General features: G+C 50.0%; 1 protein-coding gene and 1 long non-coding RNA gene across 3 annotated transcripts in view; both read left to right on the top strand.

Annotated features, from left to right (window-relative positions):
* The window catches only part of PHF13 (PHD finger protein 13), a 14,892-nt gene extending 1,635 nt beyond the window's left edge, over positions 1 to 13,257 (top strand). Inside the window, exons 2-4 of one of the 2 annotated variants that reach the window (XM_085876231.1) lie at positions 4,089 to 4,190; positions 4,550 to 5,442; positions 11,931 to 13,257. In XM_085876231.1, the coding sequence (XP_085732357.1) occupies positions 4,162 to 4,190; positions 4,550 to 5,442; positions 11,931 to 12,157 (1,149 nt within the window). In that variant the 5' untranslated portion in view covers positions 4,089 to 4,161 and the 3' untranslated portion in view covers positions 12,158 to 13,257. Of the gene's footprint in view, positions 1 to 4,088; positions 4,191 to 4,544; positions 5,443 to 11,930 lie in introns of both variants that reach the window. The other variant, XM_085876230.1, reaches the window with a different exon arrangement.
* A 1,063-nt stretch (positions 13,258 to 14,320) lies between these two features.
* The window catches only part of LOC147029104 (uncharacterized), a 22,080-nt gene continuing 10,786 nt past the window's right edge, over positions 14,321 to 25,614 (top strand). Inside the window, exons 1-2 of the long non-coding RNA XR_015056798.1 lie at positions 14,321 to 14,899; positions 14,975 to 15,080. This is a non-coding gene — a long non-coding RNA (uncharacterized LOC147029104). The remainder of the gene's footprint in view (positions 14,900 to 14,974; positions 15,081 to 25,614) is intronic.

Genomic DNA, 25,614 nt, shown 5'->3' with positions numbered 1-25,614 from the left:
CCCGGCCTCCCCGCGCTTCCCCCTCCCCACCCGGCCTCCCCGCGCTTCCCCCTCCCCACCCGGCCTCCCCGCGCTTCCCACCCCACCCGGCCTCCCCGCGCTTCCCACCCCACCCGGCCTCCCCGCGCTTCCCACCCCACCCGGCCTCCCCGCGCTTCCCACCCCACCGGCCTCCCCGCGCTTCCCCCTCCCCACCCGGCCTCCCCGCGCTTCCCACCCCACCGGCCTCCCCGCGCTTCCCCCTCCCCACCCGGCCTCCCCGCGCTTCCCACCCCACCCGGCCTCCCCGCGCTTCCCCCTCCCCACCCGGCCTCCCCGCGCTTCCCCTCCCCACCCGGCCTCCCCGCGCTTCCCCCTCCCCACCCGGCCTCCCCCGCTTCCCCACCCCACCCGGCCTCCCCGCGCTTCCCACCCCACCCGGCCTCCCGCGCTTCCCACCCCACCCGGCCTCCCCGCGCTTCCCCCTCCCCACCCGGCCTCCCGCGCTTCCCCCTCCCCACCCGGCCTCCCCGCGCTTCCCCCTCCCCACCCGGCCTCCCCGCGCTTCCCCCTCCCCACCCGGCCTCCCCGCGCTTCCCACCCCACCCGGCCTCCCCGCGCTTCCCACCCCACCCGGCCTCCCCGCGCTTCCCACCCCACCCGGCCTCCCCGCGCTTCCCCCTCCCCACCCGGCCTCCCGCGCTTCCCCCTCCCCACCCGGCCTCCCGCGCTTCCCCCTCCCCACCCGGCCTCCCGCGCTTCCCCCTCCCCACCCGGCCTCCCCGCGCTTCCCCCTCCCCACCCGGCCTCCCGCGCTTCCCCCTCCCCACCCGGCCTCCCCGCGCTTCCCCCTCCCCACCCGGCCTCCCCGCGCTTCCCCCTCCCCACCCGGCCTCCCCGCGCTTCCCCCTCCCCACCCGGCCTCCCCGCGCTTCCCCTCCCCACCCGGCCTCCCCGCGCTTCCCCCTCCCCACCCGGCCTCCCGCGCTTCCCCACCCCACCCGGCCTCCCCGCGCTTCCCACCCCACCCGGCCTCCCCGCGCTTCCCCCTCCCCACCCGGCCTCCCGCGCTTCCCCCTCCCCACCCGGCCTCCCGCGCTTCCCACCCCACCCGGCCTCCCGCGCTTCCCACCCCACCCGGCCTCCCCGCGCTTCCCACCCCACCCGGCCTCCCCGCGCTTCCCACCCCACCCGGCCTCCCCGCGCTTCCCCCTCCCCACCCGGCCTCCCGCGCTTCCCCTCCCCACCCGGCCTCCCCGCGCTTCCCTCCCCACCCGGCCTCCCCGCGCTTCCCCCTCCCCACCCGGCCTCCCCGCGCTTCCCCTCCCCACCCGGCCTCCCCGCGCTTCCCACCCCACCCGGCCTCCCCGCGCTTCCCCCTCCCCACCCGGCCTCCCCGCGCTTCCCCCACCCCACCGGCCTCCCCGCGCTTCCCACCCCACCCGGCCTCCCCGCGCTTCCCCTCCCCACCCGGCCTCCCCGCGCTCCCCACCCCACCCGGCCTCCCCGCGCTTCCCCCTCCCCACCCGGCCTCCCCGCGCTTCCCACCCCACCGGCCTCCCCGCGCTTCCCACCCCACCCGGCCTCCCCGCGCTTTCCCCTCCCACCCGGCCTCCCCGCGCTTCCCACCCCACCCGGCCTCCCCGCGCTTCCCCCTCCCCACCCGGCCTCCCCGCGCTTCCCCTCCCCACCCGGCCTCCCCGCGCTTCCCACCCCACCCGGCCTCCCGCGCTTCCCCCTCCCCACCCGGCCTCCCCGCGCTTCCCCTCCCCACCCGGCCTCCCCGCGCTTCCCACCCCACCCGGCCTCCCGCGCTTCCCCCTCCCCACCCGGCCTCCCGCGCTTCCCCCTCCCCACCCGGCCTCCCCGCGCTTCCCCCTCCCCACCCGGCCTCCCCGCGCTTCCCCTCCCCACCCGGCCTCCCCGCGCTTCCCCCTCCCCACCCGGCCTCCCGCGCTTCCCCCTCCCCACCCGGCCTCCCCGCGCTTCCCCCTCCCCACCCGGCCTCCCCGCGCTTCCCCCTCCCCACCCGGCCTCCCCGCGCTTCCCCTCCCCACCCGGCCTCCCCGCGCTTCCCCTCCCCACCCGGCCTCCCGCGCTTCCCACCCCACCCGGCCTCCCGTGCTTCCCCCTCCCCACCCGGCCTCCCCGCGCTTCCCACCCCACCCGGCCTCCCCGCGCTTCCCCCTCCCCACCCGGCCTCCCCGCGCTTCCCCTCCCCACCCGGCCTCCCCGCGCTTCCCCCTCCCCACCCGGCCTCCCCGCGCTTCCCCCTCCCCACCCGGCCTCCCCGCGCTTCCCCCCCCACCCGGCCTCCCCGCGCTTCCCCCTCCCCACCCGGCCTCCCCGCGCTTCCCCCTCCCCACCCGGCCTCCCCGCGCTTCCCCCTCCCCACCCGGCCTCCCCGCGCTTCCCCCTCCCCACCCGGCCTCCCCGCGCTTCCCCCTCCCCACCCGGCCTCCCCGCGCTTACCCCTCCCCACCCGGCCCCCCCGCGCCTCCCCCTCCCCCCCCGGCCCCCCCGCGCTTCCCCCTCCCCACCCGGCCTCCCGCGCTTCCCCCTCCCCACCCGGCCTCCCCGCGCTTCCCCCTCCCCACCCGGCCTCCCCGCGCTTCCCCCTCCCCACCCGGCCTCCCCGCGCTTCCCCCTCCCCACCCGGCCTCCCCGCGCTTCCCCCTCCCCACCCGGCCTCCCCGCGCTTCCCCCTCCCCACCCGGCCTCCCCGCGCTTCCCCTCCCCACCCGGCCTCCCCGCGCTTCCCCCTCCCCACCCGGCCTCCCCGCGCTTCCCCCTCCCCACCCGGCCTCCCCGCGCTTCCCCCTCCCCACCCGGCCTCCCCGCGCTTCCCCCTCCCCACCCGGCCTCCCCGCGCTTCCCCTCCCCACCCGGCCTCCCCGCTTCCCCCTCCCCACCCGGCCTCCCCGCGCTTCCCACCCCACCCGGCCTCCCCGCGCTTCCCACCCCACCCGGCCTCCCTGCCCTTCCCCCTCCCCAGCCGGACTCCCCGCACTTCCCCTCCCCCGGCCTCCCCGTGCTTCCCACCCTACCCGGCCTCCCCGTGCTTCCCACCCCACCCGGCCTCCCCGTGCTTCCCACCCCACCCGGCCTCCCCGCCCTTCCCCTCCCCACCCGGCCTCCCCGCACTTCCCCTCCCCCGGCCTCCCCATGCTTCCCACCCCACCCGGCCTCCCTGCGCCAACCCCCTCCGCCTCCGCCCCTTGCGCAGACCACCCTCCGCTTCCGCCCCTTGCGCAGATCCTCCCTCCACGTCCGCCCCTTGCGCAGACCCCACTCCACCACTTACACAGACCCCCCGAAGCCTCCGCCCCTTGCGCAGACCCCCTCCGCCTCCGCCCCTTGCGCAGACCCCCCTCCAAGTCCGCCCCTTGCGCAGTCCCCCCTCCAACCCCGCCCCTTGCGCTGACCCATCTCCGCCTCCACCCCTTGCACACTCTCCCTCTCCGCCTCCGCCCCTTGCGCAGACCCCCCTCCTCCTCCGTCCCTTGCGCAGACCCCCTCCGTCTCCACCCTTTGCACAGACCCCCTCTGCCTCCTCCCCTTTCACAAACCCCCTCCGCCTCCGCCCCTTGTGCAGACCCCCTCCGTCTCCGCCCCTCGCGCAGACCTCCGTCTCCACCCCTTGCGCAGACCCCTCCGCCTCCACCCTTTGCGCAGACCCCCCTCCGCTTCTGCCCCTTGGCAGATCCTCCCTCCGCCTACGCCCCTTGCGCAGACCCCCTCCAACTCCGCCCCTTGCGCATACCCCCTCCGCCTCCGCACCTTGCGCAGACCCCCTCCTCCTCCGTCCCTTACGCAGACCCCCCTCCGTCTCCACCCTTTGCACAGACCCCCCTCTGCCTCCTTCCCTTTCACAAACCCCCCTTCCCCCCCGCCCCTTGTGCAGACCCCCCTCCGCCTCTGCCCCTCGCGCAGACCCCCTCCGCCTCCACCCCTTGCGCAGACCCCCTCCTTTGTTGGTATTGCCATCCATGTGCTGTGATTGGTATTTTAATGGTATTTTTATTTTTATTTTTAACTTCTTTACACCTTGAGTGAACATCAATGTGTACCCGTATCGAAGTCACATTCCTCCTTTGTTGTTTGCGTAGACAAGCTTCCCCAAGGCAAAGCGCCAACGGACAGTTGAAGATTTCAACCAGTTTTGCACTTTCGTTCTTGCCTATGCTGGCTACATCCCTTACCCAGCTGAGGTTGGTGATCTCTGTGTGTCCAACATTTCTCTTTGTGAACTATCTTATTGGCATGCCACCCCTTCGTGTTTGCCTGTCTCACTCCTGGTGCTTCTTCATTTTTGTAAACTCCGATCTCTACATGTTTATTATCTGTGGCCACCACTCTATTTTCTTTCCCGACCTTCTTTCATGCACAATCTGTTGTAATTTATTTTTATTTATTACCTTTTGCCATTACATCTGTATGAATCATTACTGTATCTCTGAATCAAGCCAATTGCTGGAAACATTTAAATGTTTTATCTCTCCCCCCCCCATCCCCTTCTTCCCCATCCTTCCTGTCTTCTCCCCCCCCCCACCTAAACTCTATAGTACAGCAGTGTGAATGCGGCATTGAGCCCATCCAATAGTCTTGCGAGTTCATTTGATGGTGAAGGTTGGCGTCCTGGACCCTCTCCAGATCCCCATGCTGTGGAACCAACTTCAGGCAAACTGAGCAACATCTCTCCAATTGCTTCACCCTCACCGATGCACATCCAGCCTGCCATCCACCGACTCAAATCTACTTCTAGTATGCAAAAGCATCGGCATAGGGTGCACGGACGAAGGTCTCTGTCTCCAATGAAGCAGAAATCTCGAAAGAATAAAAAGAAGAAGAAATTGGAGAAATTGAAAGCTCTGAAGGCAGCGCGTAAGGAAAAGAATGTTGCTGCTGCTGCTGCTGCCGCTGCTGCTGCTGCTGCTGCTGCTGCTACTGCTGCTGCTGCTGCTGCAGCTGTAGCCTCTTCTCTCACTACGATTGACTCGGTAAAGCCCGAATCGGAGCATTCTGAACTCGACACAGACGATGAGATTGAGGCAATTTTGGCTCGGCAAGCGCCCATGGAGATGGACATTGTGTGTGATCCTCCTGCTCCCATCATCTCTGTACCTCTTGGCCATGATTCCAGAATGGAACAAGATGAGGATGCACAAGACTTGACCATTACAGAAATGAAAACTGTTGTAATGGCTACGACAGAGGATGAGGATTCACAACATTTGGACCATTGCAGGCCTCACCTCTTCCTCGATCAACAAAATAATTATGATAATGATGACGATGATGATCATGATCATGATGATCTGTTAACACAGCAGCTGCACATGCTGCCATCGTCTTCACCACTGTCACCATCGAACATGCCACCACGACAACCCAGGCCAAAAGTGAAAGTGTATCGTGATGAGAGTGGTAACCCAAATGATGAGGACATCATGGTGGAGTCAGGTGAGGCAGACCATAAGGTTTATAATTTATGAATAATTGGGCAAGTGTGTTATTTATTTATTTGTTAAATATCAAAGGATGTCGGGATGGTTCCGGAATGTAAATATGGTCGGGATGTCACACAAAATTTTCAAGTGAAACCATCCGTACACCAAGGACATGAGAATGATATGTATCAACTGTAATAACCTGAAATCATTAATGAACGCGAACTCGTAAATGAATAAATATTGGTAATTAGAAATAAAAAATATATAACCCCCCCCCCTTTATGGATTGTTTACCAACGAGGGTGTCTTGGAGCATTTTGCCCACCCGACTGCCTTTGCTCCATCGACTCGTAGGTATACGAGAAGGGACTCGGGGACAGGGTTGTACCTGCTGCCGGAGTCCCCAAGAAGGTGCCAGCTCCCCGGTCCCGACGCCTCATTCTCCAGGCCTGGCCCCCGATGGGGCAAAATGGACCACTTTGTGTAACACATCCATCTGTGGGGTGCAGGCGATGCGAAGAGCCAACTGGAAACGAGCCAGTTAGCCCTCTTGGGGAAAATGGCCTGGGGTCCACGTAATGTTCCCTTTTAACTTGAAGTTTTATGTAGCATTGTCGCCAAGATGGAGTGTCAGGCGATCCCTTGCTACGTTGAAGCCAGAGGCCGTTAAAGGTGCTCTTCCTTGGAAATGAACGTACGGGATGACATCCTCTTTCAAAAAAGCCCCATTTCGTCCACATTAAAAACGAGCTGGATAGGGTAAACTTCCACAAGAACCTTAAACTGAGATATCCAGCTGCTGTCTATTTGTCCACGCTCGTAGATTTGCCAATTAAATGAATGTTATCCAAATTGTTTTGTTTAAATCCATCGAACCACTCGCGGCTGGCCATAAACTCCGCCTTGGTCGATTCCTCACCTTCCTGCTCTTTACTTCATCATCTAAAATCAGCGCCTTCGCCATAATTACTGCCTGGCTTGAAGGCATCGCACACCGATTCATATCCTCAACCCAAGAGGAAAAAAGTCTCTCCATAAAACTGCTTCGAGATCTCTAATTTTGTTGCACCTGCGGAAGTCGTGAATTAACGAGATGCTTTCATTTCTTTCTTTGTTCTTGACAATTGTCCTCACAAATGATTGCTTTAAACCTTGGTTTTTCAAACCCGGGGGCGCGACCCCAAGTGGGGTCACCGAGCAAATTTCGTGGGGTCGCGGGTGTCCGCTTGCAGCGAAAAAAAAAAAAAAATTGTCTACTTTCGATCGGTGTTCGCTTTTACGGGATGTAATATAAACGGTTTGTTCAAAGTATGGGAACCGGCACAACATGATGCTTGAAATGGGATCCAGCCGATGCGCGGGCTCGCTGAAGGGTGGTTCATTTTGGCGGGAAATTAGTGGTTTGATCCACGTCCTCTCAGACTCAGACTCTGACTCTATCAACGTCTCCAGTATTCATGTCTCCACGTACGACTCGAGACGTTATTTGTGATTGCAGCACCGGCCTCCAGCAAATCTCGAACGTTCTTACCAGGATAAATTTCTGGACCTTGGATTTTACTACGTGGTGGATAAAAGTGAGGCACAGAGGCCTCAGTGTGTGATTTGTTTTGAAGTGCTTTCTACGGAGTCTATGAAACAAAATAAGTTGCAGAGGCATTTGACTACAAAACGTGCGCCTTATCAGAGTAAGGAGAAAGCGTTCTTTGAGAGGAAACTTCTTGCACTCAAGAATACGCATCTTGACAAAGAGGGTACATGCCATCAGACCAATTCTCGGGCATTGGAGGCCTCGTATCGAGTGTCGCTCCATGTTGCCAAGACTAAAAAACCTCACTCCATTGTGGAAGAACTCGTGCTGCCATGTGCAAAGGGCATGGTATCTGATGGTTGGGGAGGAAGCGGCAGAAGAAACTGGCAGTTATACCCCTCTCTGACAACACCATCCAACGCAGAATTGAAGATATGAGTCTGGACGTAACGGCTCAGGTCGTACAGAAGACCAAGGAATCGCAGTGGCACGCCATACAGTTGGATGAGTCCACTGATATCGCATCGTACGCGCAACTCGTCGTCTGGGTCCGCTTCATCAAGGCTGATAACTTTGTCGATGAGCCTCTGCTCATGAAACCATTGGAGGCCACCACCAAAGGTGAGGACAATTTTGGAAAAGTAGAGCAGTTTTATCGTGACCATGATCTGGACTTCGGAAAGTTGCTCGGTTCTACAACAGACGGCGCGCCAGCAATGTTAGGAGTGCGTTCTGGATTCAAGGCTAAATTCCTTGAGGTGGCTCCTCAGACCTCCATGGTACACTGCATGATTCACCGAGAAGCGCTCGCCTCTCGTACTTTGCCAGAAACCTTGCAGAGCGTGCTCTCAGAAGTCGTAAAAATGGTGAATCGCATCAAATTGAGCACCCTCAACACTAGGTTAATCAGGCTATTCTGCCAGGAGATGGACGCCGACCATACGAATTTACTATTCTACACTCAAGTCAAATGGTTATCTTGAGGAAACCTCCTTCTGCATGTTTACGAGCTCAAAGATGAACTGAAGGAGTTCCTACGCACACAAGGGAAAACGGCATGGGTCGCGTTGCTTGAGTCAAACTCTTGGCTGTCAGAACTGTGCTATCTCGTTGACATCTTTGAACGTCTCAATGTCCTCAACCGCTCCCTCCAAGGCAAAGACGCCAACCTCATGATTTTTCACGACAAAATGAGCGGATTTCTGGCGACTCTAAAATTACTGGCAGTCAAAGCAACTGTTAAGCGCTTCAGCCTTTTCCCCCGTCTGGTGGACCATCTGACGACCTGCCAGTATGATGATACTGAGCTCGACAGTCTTTCTGGTGAGATAGCACTTCACTTTCGGTCGCTCATTGAACAGTTCGAGCACTATTTCCCTGAGCTGGATGTGCAGTCCTTTTCTGTGGTTCGGGGCCCTTTCATGGCTCCACTGGACTCGATTGCTGATGAAGATGATACAGCACAGGAAGAGCTTGTACAGCTCCAGCAGGATTCAGGAGCGCAGGCTCTTGCGCGGACGAATTCGTTGTCGACATTCTGGTGCAAAATGCTGCCGTCGTACCCGACCCTGTCACGGCGCGCCATTAAGGTTCTCACGCCATATCCTTCATCATACTTTTGTGAGCAGTCGTTCTCCACCATGGTGGTGATTAAAGCAAAGTACAGAAATCGCCGAGAAATGGAGCATGATATGATCCTGGCATTGTCATCTACTTCTCCACGAATAGAGAAGTTGGTTTCTGAAAAACACGCTCATCCTTCTCACTGATATATCTAAATGCCATTTGGAGTAAACTTCTGAAACATTCAACTGTACTATTTGGATACTGTCGGCTATTCTCCGTTTACTCGTCTATGAAATCATGACGATGGTGAATAAAGTAAACAGTAAATTTTCTTGTGTCATATGAAATATTATCTTGTATATTATGAATTGGGTTTTGAATCTTTTGGGTCGCGTGATGTAGAGAGGTTCTGAAATTGGGTCGCCACTAAAAAGAGTTTGAAAACCACTGCTTTAAACCAAGTTCACACCCAATAGCTAAGGCACCACCACTCAATTCTATCTGCCTTAACATGTTCAATTTCAGTTCCAGACTGATGATTTTTCTTGACACTTTCAGCACAATTTCCAATGTGGTCACGCACAAAGTTAGAAGATGACGATGCACGTGCTGATTGCTTGAGAGTAGATGCACTCTGATTGGCTGTCAGCAATGTTAACATCAGTGGTCACGTCTTCGGTCAATGCGGTGCGTTTACACTTTTAACGTTTCATTCCCTTGATGGATTTTTTTAAAAAAAAATTTATTTCTTTTTAGGTCATTAAAAGTTGAATACTTTAATTTGTGCTGAAGCAAATTCATACAAAGTGGGGTCACACATTGTGGGGTATTACCATACATATATTCCAGATGCACTTCCTGTACTGACTGTTATGGTGAGCATCGCCGCGGATCATTTCTCACACGGTAAAACTGCATAATCCGCAAAGAGCAACCATCTGTCTGCCACCCAGACGGTTGTTTCCACTAATGCAAACCATTCAACCAGAAGGCACGTGATGTGATCGGCGGGTAAATCAAAACATGTGGAGTGTGACGAGCACTCCCCAAATCCCCATTGGACACAGTCCTACACCAAAGCGTCACCTCCAACACAGAGGCCTCAGCCCAGCGACTGTCAACCAGACAAAGATTATATGTTCAACATCAGTGAAACATCAAACAGAACCGCCTATCCAGATTTCGGGCTTATTTGCCTTCATCAGGATATCATCCCTATAAATATCAAACCAATGATGACAACATCCGTCATTTATACATTAGGTGTAGGAAGATGTCCAATGGGGATCAGGGGAGTGCTCGTTACATGCCACATGTTTCGATTTAACCGCCGATCACATCACGCATCTTCTGGTTGAATGGTTTGCATTAGTGGAAACAATCGTATGGTTGCTCTTTGCAAATTATGCGGTTTTACCATGTGAGACATAATCTGCTGGATGCTCACCATCACAGTCAGGAGGTGTGACTGATGTACAAACGATGAATGTGGTCATCATTGGTTAGATATTTATAGGTATACCATCCCGATGAGAGCAAATAAGCCTGAAATCCATGTGACAACTCCGTTTGATGTTTAACTGATGTTGAATACGTAATCTTCGTCTGTTTGACAGAGTCGCTGGGCTGAGGTTTCTGTGTTTGAGGTGACGCTTTGGTGTAGGATTATCTCCAATGGGGGTCAGGGGAGTGCTCGTCACATTGTGTGTGTGTGTGTGTGTGTGTGTGTGTGTGTGTGTGTGTGTGTGTGTGTGTGTGTGTGTGTGTGTGTGTGTGTGTGTGTGTGTGTGTGTGTGTACATATACATATACATATACATATATATATATATATTTATAATTAATAGTGTTACGAATATGGAAGCCTTGTGCACACAGACAGACAGCCATCCCCGTAGCTTAGTTACTTTGATAAGTGTGTGTTTCTATTTAGGGCCCCCTACCTGTGTCTAATGGGAATTACATACATGCTCTGCGAAGTTATTTTGATAGTTAGGATTTTTTACTACAACAACAACGCCAATAACAACACTCTGCTCGCGGCATTGTCCGCGCGAGGCGCGCTCACAAAGTGTTTCGTCTGGCCTGGCGCCAAATAAGGGTATGCGTCATTTTGCGCCCAATGAGCGATGCCCGCGCAAAGCCGAGGCGTTTGGCCAATGGGAAGCCGGCGCGGGATACTGTTACTTGACTTCCTGTTGGAGGGGCGGTCCTTTTCAAGAAGGCGGAGCCGTAACACGCGGTCTGCCCAATGAGAGCAGGCCACGCATCAGTGGACCGTGCCCGAGAAGGACTAGGAAAGGGAGAACAAAGATTAGCGTCTGGTCTGCTCGAGCGCGGAAGGCATATCTCGCTGGTGCTGGGCTGGTCGCATCTCGCTGACTCTCGGCTTGTCGCACCAAAAACCAATATAAATCTTCTCTGGAATGGCGAGACAGATTGAGGGAAAACTTAACACAAATGTTTCCCAAGCCATGGGTGTACAAGTTTGTTCAGGAATAACTGATAGGTCACATGGTTTGGCAGCCATATTGGATTGAAGAAAAATATTAAATGGTTTCTCTGGAACCGCTTGATCAATTGACATGAATCTTCACATTTATGATCTCGTGGTGATGTGGAATCCATGCTTTAAATTTCAACTTGGTCAGACACATGGTCTAGCAGCCAGAATTATTTTTTGGTATGGTTTGTTTTATTTATTTATTTTTTAAAGAGAAGTATCAGCTGAAATGCGAGTCCTACCCAGGTTCCTCCTGATGCCTTCATCTTTGCTTTTTGTTTGTTCAGGTTCCTTCTGATCACTCCGATGCAGGACTTGTACCTATTTGGTTTTACATTTGAGCTGAAGTGAATTTATTTTAATCCCATTCTAAATTCAATCGATTAATGATTAATAATATAAAAACGTCATGGGTCAAGGACAGGTGTCCAATCAAAGCAGGACATGTTGGTACCCGGTCATCACTGCCGGCAGTTATAATGTGGCAATTCTAATTATGTCTCATTAATTACGTTAACACACCAGCGCACAAACACCACACAAAAGCAGTCCTGGCGAGGGTCTGCAATCTCTGATTGCTCTTTTTCTTGTTTCAACTGCGTTTACATTAAAGCTCCATCCCAACAATCAAGGAAGGACACTATGCTCAAATAAATTCTCAGTTAAACCCAACATGGTACAATACCTCAACAGTTTGTCTGTATTGTAGAAAGAATGACAGATTTTAAAATGCAAACTGTAAAGGTTGTACATGTTTACGTGCAGCATCACTTACCCAAAATGTATGCAAACACGCTTACTAACCTGTGCCCCCACCCCAAAAACACTGTCACTGCCCATCTCCGTCTCTAAAATACCTCTCAATACTGTACATGTTTGTGCATTCCATGCATTCATAGATGACGATTCTTGGGAGCTGATCACGTGCTACTGCATGAAGCCGTTTGCCGGGAGGCCGATGATTGAGTGCAATGAGTGCGGGACTTGGGTGCACCTGTACTGCGCCAAGATTCGGAAGTCGAACGTGCCGGACGTGTTCATATGCCAGCCGTGCCGAGATGCGAAACACGCGATTCGGCGCTCGAGCCGTATGCACAAGAGCCCACGGAAACACCTTTCGGATTGACGTGAGGGCACCGAGCATCGTCAACACGTTCGTCGAGATGCAGGGAATCGAAAACGAGCACTACAGTGGGTGTTGCAATGCCACTATACTCGTTGGAAGGCATGGGTGTTGCCGACATTTTTTGCAGAAAGACTAACCTTTTTTTGTTGGTTTTCATGGCGCACGAGAGAATACCCTCGTTGGAGTTCTCGGGTTTCCAATTGTGCACTCTGGAGATGTATTTCTTTTATCCCGTTCCCCTCCTCGATCCTGGAATCGCATACCACTTCCTATTTCAAGTCTCCTTTGTTCCCTTTAATACCCCCACTAAGTGGGACTGGTTGAGCGTAAAGGTTGTTGCTCAATGGACACTTTCCTTTTCTTTCTTTTTTTTTAATTTCTTGTTATGTTTTCATTACTTTTCCAATCTGGCAGCTCTCGCCAGAAGTGTGGCAAACTGTGCCTTGGTTTTGATGGGTTTTCGAAAAGGACTTGAAATGTGCAAGCAGAGCATGTTCGTGTCGACCGTGACTATCCCCACGTGGAATGCACAACGGCGGCACAAGGAAGCAGAATTTCCTTTTTTTGATCATTTTCAATTAGGCCTTTGTTGTGTGTTTTCGAAGAAAGGTGTTGCACAGGTTTTTGTCAAGTCATTTACTTTCGTACTGTACTCCTATTTCCTTTTTTCTTTCTTTTTGTTTTTTCTCCTCAAACATTTCATACTCTGTATTTCCACTTAATTCAACCAATTTCTCTTGCCCCCTCCCCAACCCCCTTCCCCTTTGCTCCCACACCATGTCACCTCTTTCTTTTCTGCCATACTTAAACATTTCCTCATTTTTCTACTTGTTCTGCTGCATCCACACTGTTTCCATGGCACCTTCCCATTTTCTAGTACCATATTCGTTTGTTTTTTTTCTTCCACTCATTTCCTCCAATTTCCTGTTTTGTTTCTTCCACCCCCACCCCCCCTCCCCTTCACCCTAAGCCAACCCACTTCATTTCTTCTTTTCATTTTCTACCCATTGTGAATCTTCATTAAGTTTTCTAATGTGCTTTATAAAAGGACGACGGAATCAAACCTGCCTAAAATAAAACAACACCGGTGGTGACACTCATTTTAGTTGGAATCATTGTGTCCTATGATGTGGGGGAATCGAGTTGGAGGTAGAACTGTGTTCGCACACCGAATGTCGACACGGTTAACTCCCAAGTATAAATGGGTGACACGGCAGTCCGGCAGACAACGGCCGTGCGGGCAATATGCATTTGAGCTCGAACGGTGCCAAGCAGTGAGGTTATCGTGCCAATGGTTTGCGATTTGAATCTTGTCACCAGCAAGGATGTTGCCGGCGGATATTAGGATGAAATGCAACTTGCGCAGCACTGGGTTTGCAAGTTTGAATCCTATCATGTTTTCATGAGTTTTTTTTTTTTTTAAGTTTGGCATTGGAGTTATTTCAACATCTTGTCCCTCCACGTTGGAATTGTGCTGTGATTTGTAGGTCGTGTGTGGCCTTCTTGCTGCAATTGTACAAGTTTTGATACGGCGTCCGATACAACAAACGTTTCCTCCTCTCATTGTCATATTGTCCTGTTTTCTGTGTTTTTTTTCACTCTTCATCCCTTTTCAGTTTCCCTTTCATCCCCTCTTTCCAACTACTGTTTTTGCTATTCCTCCCCTTGTGTTGTTATGCTTTATCCCCCCCCCCCCATTCCACTTTAATTTTCCCTTATTCTGCCCCTCATTGTCATTGCAATTTTCTCTGACCTCTGTGCATCTCTTACCCCCCCCCCTTCTTCCCATTTTTTTTTTGGGGGGGGGGGGTCCATCTTTCTTCTATACCACATCTATTTCCATCTCCTACCAGCTTCCTATCCCCATCACGATCCTTTTTATACCTCACGTCCCTTTCAATTTGCGCCCAGATTAAAAATGTGCCTTTTCCTCTTCCCTTCGTCTATCCTATGCCTCTGTTTTACAGATTAATCAAGAGGTAGTGTTGTGTAAATAAAGAGGATGAATGTACGATATTGTATTTATTTTTAATAAAACGTTCAAAATTTGTTGCTTTCCAGCTTTGATTGTTGGAGTAAATAAGTTTTCATGCTTCCAGGTTTTCATCTCTTGTTGAAATGTCCAAAGTACGTGAGTTTCCCCAAGAATGAGGATTACAAACGTTTGGATCGAAGCATGGTTGACTGTCAGAAGTAGAGTAGCCGCCTGCTTGGAAACAGCATGAATCGCTATTCTGTTTTATTATTCTCTTTCTCCAAAACGGGTAAAGATGCAGGCAATCTGCACATTAGTTCTTCCCGCCACTGGGTGCGAAGTTTCGTGATTCTGACACTAGATGTCGCAATCCTACGTCGGTCAAGATGACAGCACAAATGACTAATCCCTGCTCTAACTACTGTACTTAGTCGAACATCAGGCCGAGCCAGCCGGTTCGTGAAACACTGGGCAACCCCCTTTCCCGGCTAATTCCACAGGGATGGAAATAATTGTGGCCTTTAAAGAAAATAATAAGAAGTTGCTTTGGCTTATTTACCGAAACATCCGTTCACTTCTTGTTTGCTTCCCAGTCTCTTTGACCCTGATCCCTGTCAATCGGTTATTCTCGTGCTCCCCCCCCCCCCTACGTGCTCCCTGAGCCCCGACGCTGCTCTGACTCTCCACCCACTCAACCCCTGCCCGTCTCCTTTCTTCGACGAAGGGTAAACACCTGAAATGTCAGCTTCTCCTTGCTTCCCATGGCGGTGAGCATACCTCAACGTCCTGTCTATTTCATCCATTGTTTTGAGATCGTTTTTCATTTCCACTCTTCACCACAGTCTATCTTGTCTTCTGCTTCCCTCTGGATATACAATTCGGCCTCGGTCAACTTCGGACCTGTGTTCCTGGAAACTCCGACTCGAAGCGAATCCACTTTTTCCCATGGTAAGTCGTGTATAAAGGTTGGTCCCATTCCTTGGGACCTAACTCGAGAATATTTTTTACAATGAAGGACAATATAAGCTGATATACTGTACATGTATTTATTTAAGTTATTTGAATACGAGAGTGCATGGAACACTTTACCCCACGCAGTCTTCGGGGGGGAAAAAAAAGCACGTGTGTGGGGTCTGTGAGTGACAAATTTGGTTGGTCGAGATGATGTGAAATGACAGAACATTTTGTTCGAGTCCTGCGAAACGAAAAGTTGTTGAAAATGCCAGTAAGGCCTTAGTTATTTTATGACTTGGTTTACGGATCCGCCGACGGTATATTTGCCAAAATGAAATATAAATATAAAACATTTTTACCTTTTTATATTTATAAATTTTCCGCCGAAGGTGCAAAAGTTTCAAAACCCGAAATGTAAACATCGGCATTTATTTTCAAAATATAATTTCGCGCGCATGCACCAAAATGCCGACTCCCCTTTAACCAAACTGTGCAGTAGTCTTCAGTCATGGCGTCTGAGCAGTGGCCAGCATGGTTCAGATTGACTGTGGTGTCTGGAGCGAAAGTGATTGTTAAGAAGTATGTCAGCGGTATAAATTCGAGTGACTGTATTGGTGATTTAATCACGCAACATCTTAACGACGGATATTCTGGCCAAACTATTGCATCAATTCAGTGCAGCAGCAGGGATGATTCGCAGGCTACTCTCGATCGTGCCGATTTTGTTTCCGTCGAAAATTGTACACTGCTGTTCTTATTGAAAGATTTCGGTGCCAAGTACGTCAAAGTTTCCCTGCGAGATGCTGATATTCAGCCTTCAACCGACCAGAAATCGGCCTTTGATGTGCTCATGGGGATGGCGAGACGGTACGATCACATGCCCGCTGAGAAGTAAGAGCTGGTTATGGCTCTGATTGACCGTTTTGAGCGTGTTGACTCCTCGTAGACACCTTTTTTTAATCATATCCACTATCCAGCACTATGCACTGGTGTGCACACACACACACCCACGCATGTTTAGGGTTGATTAAAGTCGTCTTTAGCTACAATCTTGATGAATTATATTTATATTCTATTTTGTAAAAAGGCTTATATTTCTTTTAAAAGCATGATTCAATACTGGATGATGAATGAATCTTTGTATGATGATGGATTTTTAAACAATATCGTTTCGGGTTTCTGCCATGGTTGTGCCAATTCGAGGGTCACGTGAGCAGTGTCTGATTTTTGATTGGCTGCATACGTTTGTTTACCAACAGTCACATGTATAATGTTATTGATTCTGACACTTCCTGGATTTTGAATGGTGTATTTCTTGTTTCTTTTCTTTATGTTGACAGGCCAGATGATAATGCTTTAAATCGGCTAAAAGAAAAACATGCCAGACTATATTGTATAAACAAGTTTTAATCCTTCTTTATTGTTTTTCACATCAGATGATACAGTGAACATGGGCATCCTGCATTTGAATGGTCTTTCATCTTCAATGTCTTCTTTGATCCTCCTGGTCCGGGATATATATTTATCCACCTACCCTTGTCTTTTCCATGGAACATATGAAAACAAATCATAAAAATTTATAATTTCTAAAAATTGAAATTATATTTATATTTATATTTCGACCTACCGACCCTACATTTTAGCTGAAGAACTGTGTAAACCAAGTTATAAAATAACTAAGGCCTAAGGTGATTTGTCTTCTCCAGTGTTCAAGTATATAATGAAATTGAAATAAAATAAGGATTTTAAAGGTTGAAGAACAAACTTTTTGGAAGTTTTTTTATTTTTTTTTTTCTTTTCTTTTCTTCTTCCTTTCATTTCCTTTCATTTACTTTTATACTGTCGTGGCCAAAAATATTGGCACCTTTTCACTTTTTTCAAATAACTCACAATTTTCTCTCAAAATAAGTTGAAATTGATAAAAGTATTTTGTCTCCACAATTCTTTATTTCAGTGTTTCAGTAGCCATGAATGAGCTTTCTACAACTCTCTATTGGCAGTTTAACCCACTCTTCTTGTGCAAACTGCTCCAGTTCTCCCAGATTTGAAGGGTGCCTTCTCTCAACTGCTGTTTTCAGATCTCCCCACAGGTGTTCAATGGGATGTAGATCTGGACTCATTGTTGGCCACTTCAGAACAGTCCAGTGTCATGTCTTGAGCCATTCCTGGGTGCTTTTTGAAGTGTGTTTGGGGTCATTGTCCTGCTGCAAGACCCATGATCTTCGACGGAGACCCAGCTTTCTGACACCGAGTTGAACATTGCACTCCAAAATTCCTTGGTAATCTCCTGCTGTCATGATGCCATGCACACATTCAGGGCACTCAGTGCCAGAGGCAGCACAGCAACCCCAAAACATCACTGAACCACCTCCATGTTTGACTGTAGGGAAGGTGTTCTTTTCTTTGAAGGCTTCATTTTATTTTCTGAAAACGGATGATGTTCTTCACCAAAAAGCTCTAATTTGTTCTCGTCTGTCCACAGGACATTCTCCCAGAAGGATTTTGGCTTGTTCAGGTGTGTTTTGGCAAACTCCACTCGGGCTTTCTTTTGTCTTTCCCTCAGCAGTGGAGTCCTCATGGGTCTCCTGCCATAACCCCCTTTCATCGAGTTGGTGACGGATGGCATGAGTTAAACTGTCGTACCTTGTGTCTGAAGCTCAGCTTGAATCTGTTTTTCTGTTGATCGAGGTGCTTTCTCCACCATTCGAACAATCCTTCGCTACAATCTTCGATCAAGTTTTCTCTTGCGGCCACGTCCTAGGAGGTTGACTGCAGTGCCATGGACCTTAAACTTCCTGATAACATTGCATACGGTGGAGACAGGAACATCAAAGTCTCTGAAGATGGACTTGTAGCCTTGAGATTGTCCATGCTTGGCTACAATATTGTGTCTGACCTCCTCAGACAATTCTCTGGTTTTCTTTCTTTTCTCCATGCTCATTGCGGTACCCATCGTGACACAAAACAGCAGAATGGCTCCTTTTCTCTATTCAAACTGGTTGAATGAGTGATTTTTAGATTGCAGGCACCTGCAACTCACCACAGGTGAGTTCAATACCAAAGTAAAGCAGAATTACCTGCTTGAAATCGAATTGTTTTTAACAACTTCTACAAGATGATCATAATATTGTCCGTGCCATTTTAGGATTTCTGTGTGGAATAAGCTCAGATTTCATAATATTTTTTTCAGCTTTGTTTGGTACCACTGCAAACCAAAGAAATACATTTGTGGATCCCAAAAGATTTTTTATCTTGAAAAAATGGTGCATTATTTGAAAAAAGTGCAAGGGTGTCGATAGTTTTGGCCACGACAATGTTATTTTGAAAATAAAGAATGCCTTTATTTCAAAGCAGCATCAATATAAGCACTTTACCCTTTCACTTGGGTCCTCATGCCCACTCTTTCCCCTCACCCTCACCAATCCCCCAATTCACCTGCAAAGTATGGCGAGTCATAACAATGGGAAGTCAATTTTGTGTTGTCCAATTCATCATTGAAACCCGTTCAATAGCAGCAGTGCCTGCTGCAACCATCCTCCTCATGTCAACATGCTAATTCAAACCCAGGGCTCTCTTTTCAAACTGAGAGCCCATTAAGCACAGTGTACTCATCATCATCTGGTGACATGGTGGTGGCAATTCCTCCAAGCTCATCAATTTTATTGCAGAGACTTTACACATTTGGGAACATGATGTGAAGGGAGGATGCCTGAATGGAGAATGGTGGTCCTTGGAATGTTACTAGAACATTGGGGAGGAAAGTATTTCTTTTGTGGGTTTGGGTATACTGGTGTTGCCAAGTGGAGGCTGCCATTTAATGTTGGGGGTAGTGTAGTCGAGTTGTCACACCAGTCACAAGAAATGTCTTTGAACCTGTATAGCGTTTAATGAAAACATGAGGCCATGTGTATAGCTCTGTAAGCAGATTCTTCATCAATCTCAATCAGGAAGTGTTTCTGAAGCCGATGAGGTGTCATCATTCCCGTTTCCAGACTCGCCTGCCGTAGCATTTTCCTGTGCCTGCCACACAGGCATTTCCCACTTGTGGGGTTATTCATTTTGTCACGAAGGCCAATAGGATGACCACATCTTTGCGACTTCTTTTATATATTGTCACGGGTCTTGTCCAGTTACGTTAATCCCCCCGACCCAATTGTCGTGGACGGGTGGTTAACACCGACCAGACCAGATCCCCGAACGGTTTTCCTTCGGAGGCGGACACGTGATCCTCAGAGATTATGGCGTGTGCGGAAAGGGAAGGGTGGCACAGACGGAGCAGATGGATGCACAGCACAAGGGGTTTATACTCATACCCACGACAGATACACGGACACCAGCAACTTAAAACGAACACGAGGATTTAATGAAGTTAGATTAAACAAGGATAATAATAATAAAACGTGAGGTAAATTAAAGTCTAAAGTCGAGGCGCCTCTGCACACGGACTTGAATACGGACAAGGGAAAACAAAAGAAACGCAAATCCTCCCCTTTATTCGAATACCTCGCTTTATCCAGATATGGTCTCCATTGAACTTTGCGATCGAGCCGCTTCGTCCTGCGCGGGAAGATGTGCCCAAAATGGCGCCGAGCCGCTCTCTGGGTGGAAACGTACATGAGGTACTTTGTGAGGTCGTATTCAATGCCAGGGCTCACCAACTAGCATCTGGCTTCTTCTCATGAATGAATATGCCGAATGTTCCTCTCTTACATGAGGTCTGCTCACAACGATCATCCACCTTCCTCGACCACATGACGAGACGATCTCTGAGGCCTGTGATAAGGGCACGGGGCCGGCTCTGCTTCCCTCCTCCGAAACGTTCACACTCCACGTCTCAACCGAACAGTCAATGACTAGTGCCTTACCCAGCACGCGGACAAATTTACAGGAAGATAGAATTGTGTAGCCATTTTGTCATGCCGAGAGGAGAGCCAAAACGCGATCCTCCGTCCCAGCAACGTTTCTCACCAACCGTATCCTCTCACTACTACTGTCTGCTCTTCGATCATGCCTCCCCCCCCCACTTCTCACACCACACTCACCAATCACAAGCCTCGGGGGTTTGACTTGCTGGTACGAAGCCGGGAAGGCGGGGCTTCTTGCCTGCTTGGAGGTGCGGCATGGTTGTACTTGTTTTAAGGATGTGATGCACCTTTATCGGTGGTCTTTAAATACAAAAACACAAGGAGAAGGTCACAGGGGGCAATTACATACTGGGGGAAATTGGTCTTAATCACTATCTAATTAGCACAGCACCACCACCCACCCCCACCCCCGTGTGGTGACAAGTAACACTTTAGCTCACAGTTTCCCTACTTAATTTACATTGAGATGTCTCCTACACGTCCACGGACCAAGCAACTCAATCTTAACGTTGCTATGAAACTCCTCCATCCACCCCCACAACCGTAACAATATTTACTTGCTGGCCGCAATTTCATTGGACAACTTCCCTCCTTATATGAGGCCTCCAGGTGAGGATCCATTCGTTCCAGATTACTTTGTATAAATTATTCGGAGGCCACCCTCCTTTACTTGCCTCTCCCACCAATCTTTACCTTGAGCATATGGACATCGACCTGGGCATGCTAACATTGGCCATCGGTGTTTTTATTTTGTCTTCTTAATGCCTTTGTTAAACCCTGTTTCAACATCTATCTGTACTCTCTGTTCCAAAACAGTTCGTATGAGTGGCATACATTGTTCTGAATGCCAGTTCCGGTTCCACCCAAGATGTGTCAAATTAACGAAAGCGGATTATAACAGGCATTCTTTCAACCCCAGTCTTTTCTGATCATGCCCTGGCTGTAAGACCTCATAAGCTGCACACAATACCTTGCATGATGAACTTCTGTCCTATGAAGCTTATGTGTGCACTCCTACGTAAAGTAGTGGAAGTGCTTTGGTGAGCTCTCGGTCTTAACTTGGCACCCGATCTGGGATTTACATCTTGTAGCACAAAGTTTGACATGCTTGATCTTAGACTTTCAAACATCGAATCTAAATTGTCGAGTTTTTCAACTACCTTGTCCAAGATGAGCGAAGACATTGTGGTGCTCATGGAATCGGCCCTGCAAGGCCGGGCGCAGATGCAAAGTGTAGTGGATGATTACTCTGCCTTCTTTACCCAATCTGGGAACCTTATTTTTTACCAACCTCTCTGAACTGTCAGAGGTAGATGGGCAAAGGCAGATATTGCATGAGATGTCGATAGTCATTGGTGTACTGGAGACCATCTTTAAAGACACAGAAAGCCTCAAGCTGTCTGATTTCATTGGATTGGTAGCTGGTTGGAGAATCAGGCCCCTGCTTGATCGTGGTCGAGTTTGATACCCAAGGAGCCAGAGATACCGTCATGAGACGATCATACATGCTCAGCCAATCCCACCTACATTGGGTTGGCGTATTTCCTGACACCCCAAAGCCAATGCAGGTAAAACCAGTGAGAAGAACATCACGACTGCGGCAGCTCGTATCGAGTACTACTGAGAAAGACCCTGCCACCACCATCTTCACTACACTCCTCCCCACCCCAACATTGAATGCCAGCCGCTACTTGTCAACACCAGTATACCCACACTCACAAAGAAGTGCATTGCTCCCCCAATGTTCTAGTAACGTTCCAAGGACCACTATTACAATGACCTTCCCAAAAGAAAGAATACCGCCTCACCTGCTCCCAATACAACAGCCGATGAGGCATTCTACCTTCAAGTCCTGCTCACAATTGCGTTAAGTCTCCACAATAAAATTGATGAACTTCGAGGAGTTGCTGTCGACACATAAACGTCTCACCGACAGTAAAAATGCTCACTAAAAAAATAAAACTGATACAAGCATGTTCACTAAAACCAAGGGGCGGAAGTGATCTGATACTAGAAATGTTAGTGGGATCATCTGATAAAATTAAGTCGAGAGTTGATGACTGCTCCTGCAGGGAATCTCGTCGGATAGAGAACATGTTGGAAAAGGAGATGGTTCTCACTAAATAAGTCAAACGAAATCAGGGAATAACATAAACCAGCTGACCAATTCATGTGAGGGGATTTAAAGTCCCCAAGAAGAAGGTAGTTGCCAGGGATTTAAAGGACAATAGTAATAAGTGTGTCATAAACAAATTATCAGAGTTTGTTGAACTGTATATTATAGAGACATGACAGAAGTAAATAGACACCGTGATTTTAAAATAATTTATTTATTGAACATTTGAAGTACATTTAATCCATTTTAATACATACACTAGTATTTTGTAGACTTGCCATTTGCAGATTTCAATGCTTTTACTCTTTCAGGCAGAGAACTAACGAGTTCTGAAATTTTCTCTTGTGGGATTTCTGCCCAGGCTTCCTGCAAAAGGTTTAGCAATTCTGCCCGTGATGTTGGTTTCCTGGACTTTTTCCACACAGCTCGATCCAATATTGTCCAGAGGTGTTCAATGGGATTCATCTTAAGAGACTGACTTGGCCATGGAAGTCACTTGATTCCATTTCTGTCCTGCCATTCTTTGGTCTTTTTGCAGTGTAGCATGGAGCTCTATCTTCCATGAACAGAGTGTTGTTTTTGTCCATCTGACTAGTGGAGAAGATAGGCAGACCTTCCTCAAGGATAGAAATGCATGTCGTAGTGTTGATGTTGCCAACACACTCCACAAGCTCTGACCCTCCAGTGCTCCAGATTGCTCCCCACACCATCACTGAAAAAACCACCGTGTTTGACAGTTGGCTGCAGTCAGTTCAAAGCGAACTCTTGACTGGGAAGTCTCCAGACCTATACACGTCCACTGTCAGAAAATTCAGCAAATTGGGACTCGTCTGAAAAAAATGACAGTTTGCCAAAACTCCAAGGGTCTGTTGGCCATCTCGTCAGCCCACTTCTTTCTCCTTTGAATGTCGGCTCGTCTAAGAAGAGGTTTTCTCCAAGCTGCTCTCCCATAGTAGTCCAGTTGATGAAGGTACCGCACGGCAGTTCTTGAGCTAACTTGGACCTCCTCTACAACATCTGCTGCCTGGCAAGGGGGAGATTTCTCAATGGACCGCTTCACAACTCGAAGACACCTTTCTGAGGGCCCAGATCGAATAGAACCGGAAGCTGTGGATTGCTTGCCTTCACTGGTGAATTGCACAATCACCCAATTGCCCGGAGAAAGCGGAATGCCAACGTTCTGAGCTATCTGATGCTGGCTGACTCCACCTTCCAAATGATGAACAATTCGTCCTCTTTGAAAATAGGTAAGTTTGTGTGCTCTCTGGGTTTGAGGCATAGTTAATTGTCATACAAGACCATATGCCTGGTATTGGCTTAATGGCTGGAGTGGTGGGTTTGGGATCCTCAGGTCCTCAGTTCAAATTCCACTTTGCTTTTGAATTAAAATCAGGTGGGGTTGACTCAGCCTGTCATCCTTCTGAGGTCGGAAATATGAGTACCAGCTTGCTGCACCAAAATGGACAAGCCAGCTATCAAGGAAGTCTTGACTAGGGTATTCACCGCAATAGTAATACATCGGTCTCTGCATTGTGGAATGTTTTCAAGACCAAAATTCTGCAGCTAGTAGCCATATATGACCCCCTCTGCCATGTAAACTCAGTCTTGAGGCCACCCCTGGTTCCAAAGATGCATCAGGAGAGCTTTCAGATGGGAGACCATCAATGGAGAGCTTACATGCATTTGCCCACAGAGTCCAGCTGGAAAAGTTACAGGCGTGCCCGTAACCGTGCTAAAACCTTGACGAGAGAAAGGAAAATACAGCACGAGGAACGACTCATTGCAAATGCCAAGGGCAATAAAAGTAGACTTTTTTGCGCATGTCCGATCAAACATCTCCCTCCAGAACGGTTGTTCGTAGTACAGACTCGGGCGTTACAGGTACACCGGACAAGTGTGCTGATGCCTTCCGAATATTCTTCCAAAATGTGTATCAACACGATTTCCATCTCACAGACCCTCGAATTGAGCAGCAATGCAGAGGGTAGCTGATGCTGGAATTCCAGGTTACTCCTACCATGGTGCCAGGTGCCCTGTCATTCCTCAACGCCACCAAGTCTCCAGGGTCTGATGGTTTTAATCCAGCACTCCTGAAAGACCTTGCTGATGTCCTGGCTGACCCTCGAGCTGTCCTTTTCAACAAAACGATAATTAGTGGAACCGTTCCTGATGACTGGCAGGGCACTGTCATTATACCGATCCACAAGAAAGGGCCCAAGGAGGAGGTCACGAATCACCACCCCATAACCCTAATGGATGCAGTGTATAAGGTTATGAAGAGACTTGTGAAGTCGCCAATTACCGGCTACCTGACAAACTCCTCCCTTTTATGCAATCGCTTTGCCAAAGGGAGATCTTGCCTCATCAACCTCCTCACCACTGCAGAGATATTAACGGGTATGCTCGATAAGGGGACCTCAGTCGACATTTACTATCTAGACATCAGCAAAGCCTTTGACTCTGTCAACCACCGCCTTCTCAAGAAACGTACGAACTACTGAATCACAGGAAATGTCAAAGAGTGGCTGGCTGCATTCCTAACTTCGAGGCAGTTTGGGGTTCATGTTGATAGTATCTTCCCCCACAGAGCTCTTCCAACAGTAGTGTCCCTCAGATCTCTATCATTGGTCGGTCCCCTCCTATTCATAATCGACATGAATGACCTGCCTGACCACCTTGTCAGCCAATGCCTGCTCTTTTCCGAGGATGTGAAACTCACCTGAAACACGAGGGAGGCCTTGACAATGCAAAGAGACCTCAACTCCATCTCTGTATGCATAGCACTCATGCAACTGCAGCATAGCATATTCAAATGCCAACATCTGCTCTTAGACCGGGACAATATACCGATTTTATCCCTCCACGATTCGTCCGAGAATACCCTTTCCCCCATCGCCCAAGTTCGGGACCTGGGGGTTCTATTTGAAGCCTCCTTGATCTCATTTTTGATACAGTTGTATTCTCCAAGTTGTGTTAGCGATGGATAATCCTCCTTGCATCGTTAGGGGCATAGGGCTATTGAGGCAGTTCCATTTAATTGGCTAGGGAGCACAATCCTGGAAGGGTGGCCACTCCCACACTCCTTACAAGCTGGTATAAATTCCGCAGACCTCGAAGAATGATCAGATGAATCAACCCGCACGGTGTTATTTTGGCAGAGCTGGGGCTTGAACTCAAGACCTTGAGGTTCTGCACCAACTGCCTTAGGTATTAAAGCACCACAAAGCTTGAATGAGTCTCGACTGGGGTTCAATTCTGAATTCAGCCCATTGGTTGCATCATTACTGTTGATGTACTGGCCCTGAGCATTTGGGAAATAATAACTCACCTACTCTTCGCAAAATATGCAACGGGATTTTTTAATGTCCACTAACTAATGCGAACAGACGGGACACCCGGTTGAGCAGTCCATCCAAAGGACGGCACACATATTGATGCCTTGGCCTGCTTGAGAAACACCAGGATGACAGTCTCTTGCTGTTCGAGAGACATCTCAGAGGTGAGTGGATATATTCTCGAGCCTTGACTATCCAATCACCATATTCTA

Source organism: Eptatretus burgeri, chromosome 4 (genome assembly GCF_056783735.1).
Source record: "Eptatretus burgeri isolate ZD-2024b chromosome 4, Ebu_testis_v1, whole genome shotgun sequence".
NCBI lineage: Eukaryota > Metazoa > Chordata > Myxini > Myxiniformes > Myxinidae > Eptatretus > Eptatretus burgeri.
The sequence above is the reverse complement of the archived record's forward strand: the minus strand, read 5'-3'. Positions and strand labels throughout refer to the sequence as shown.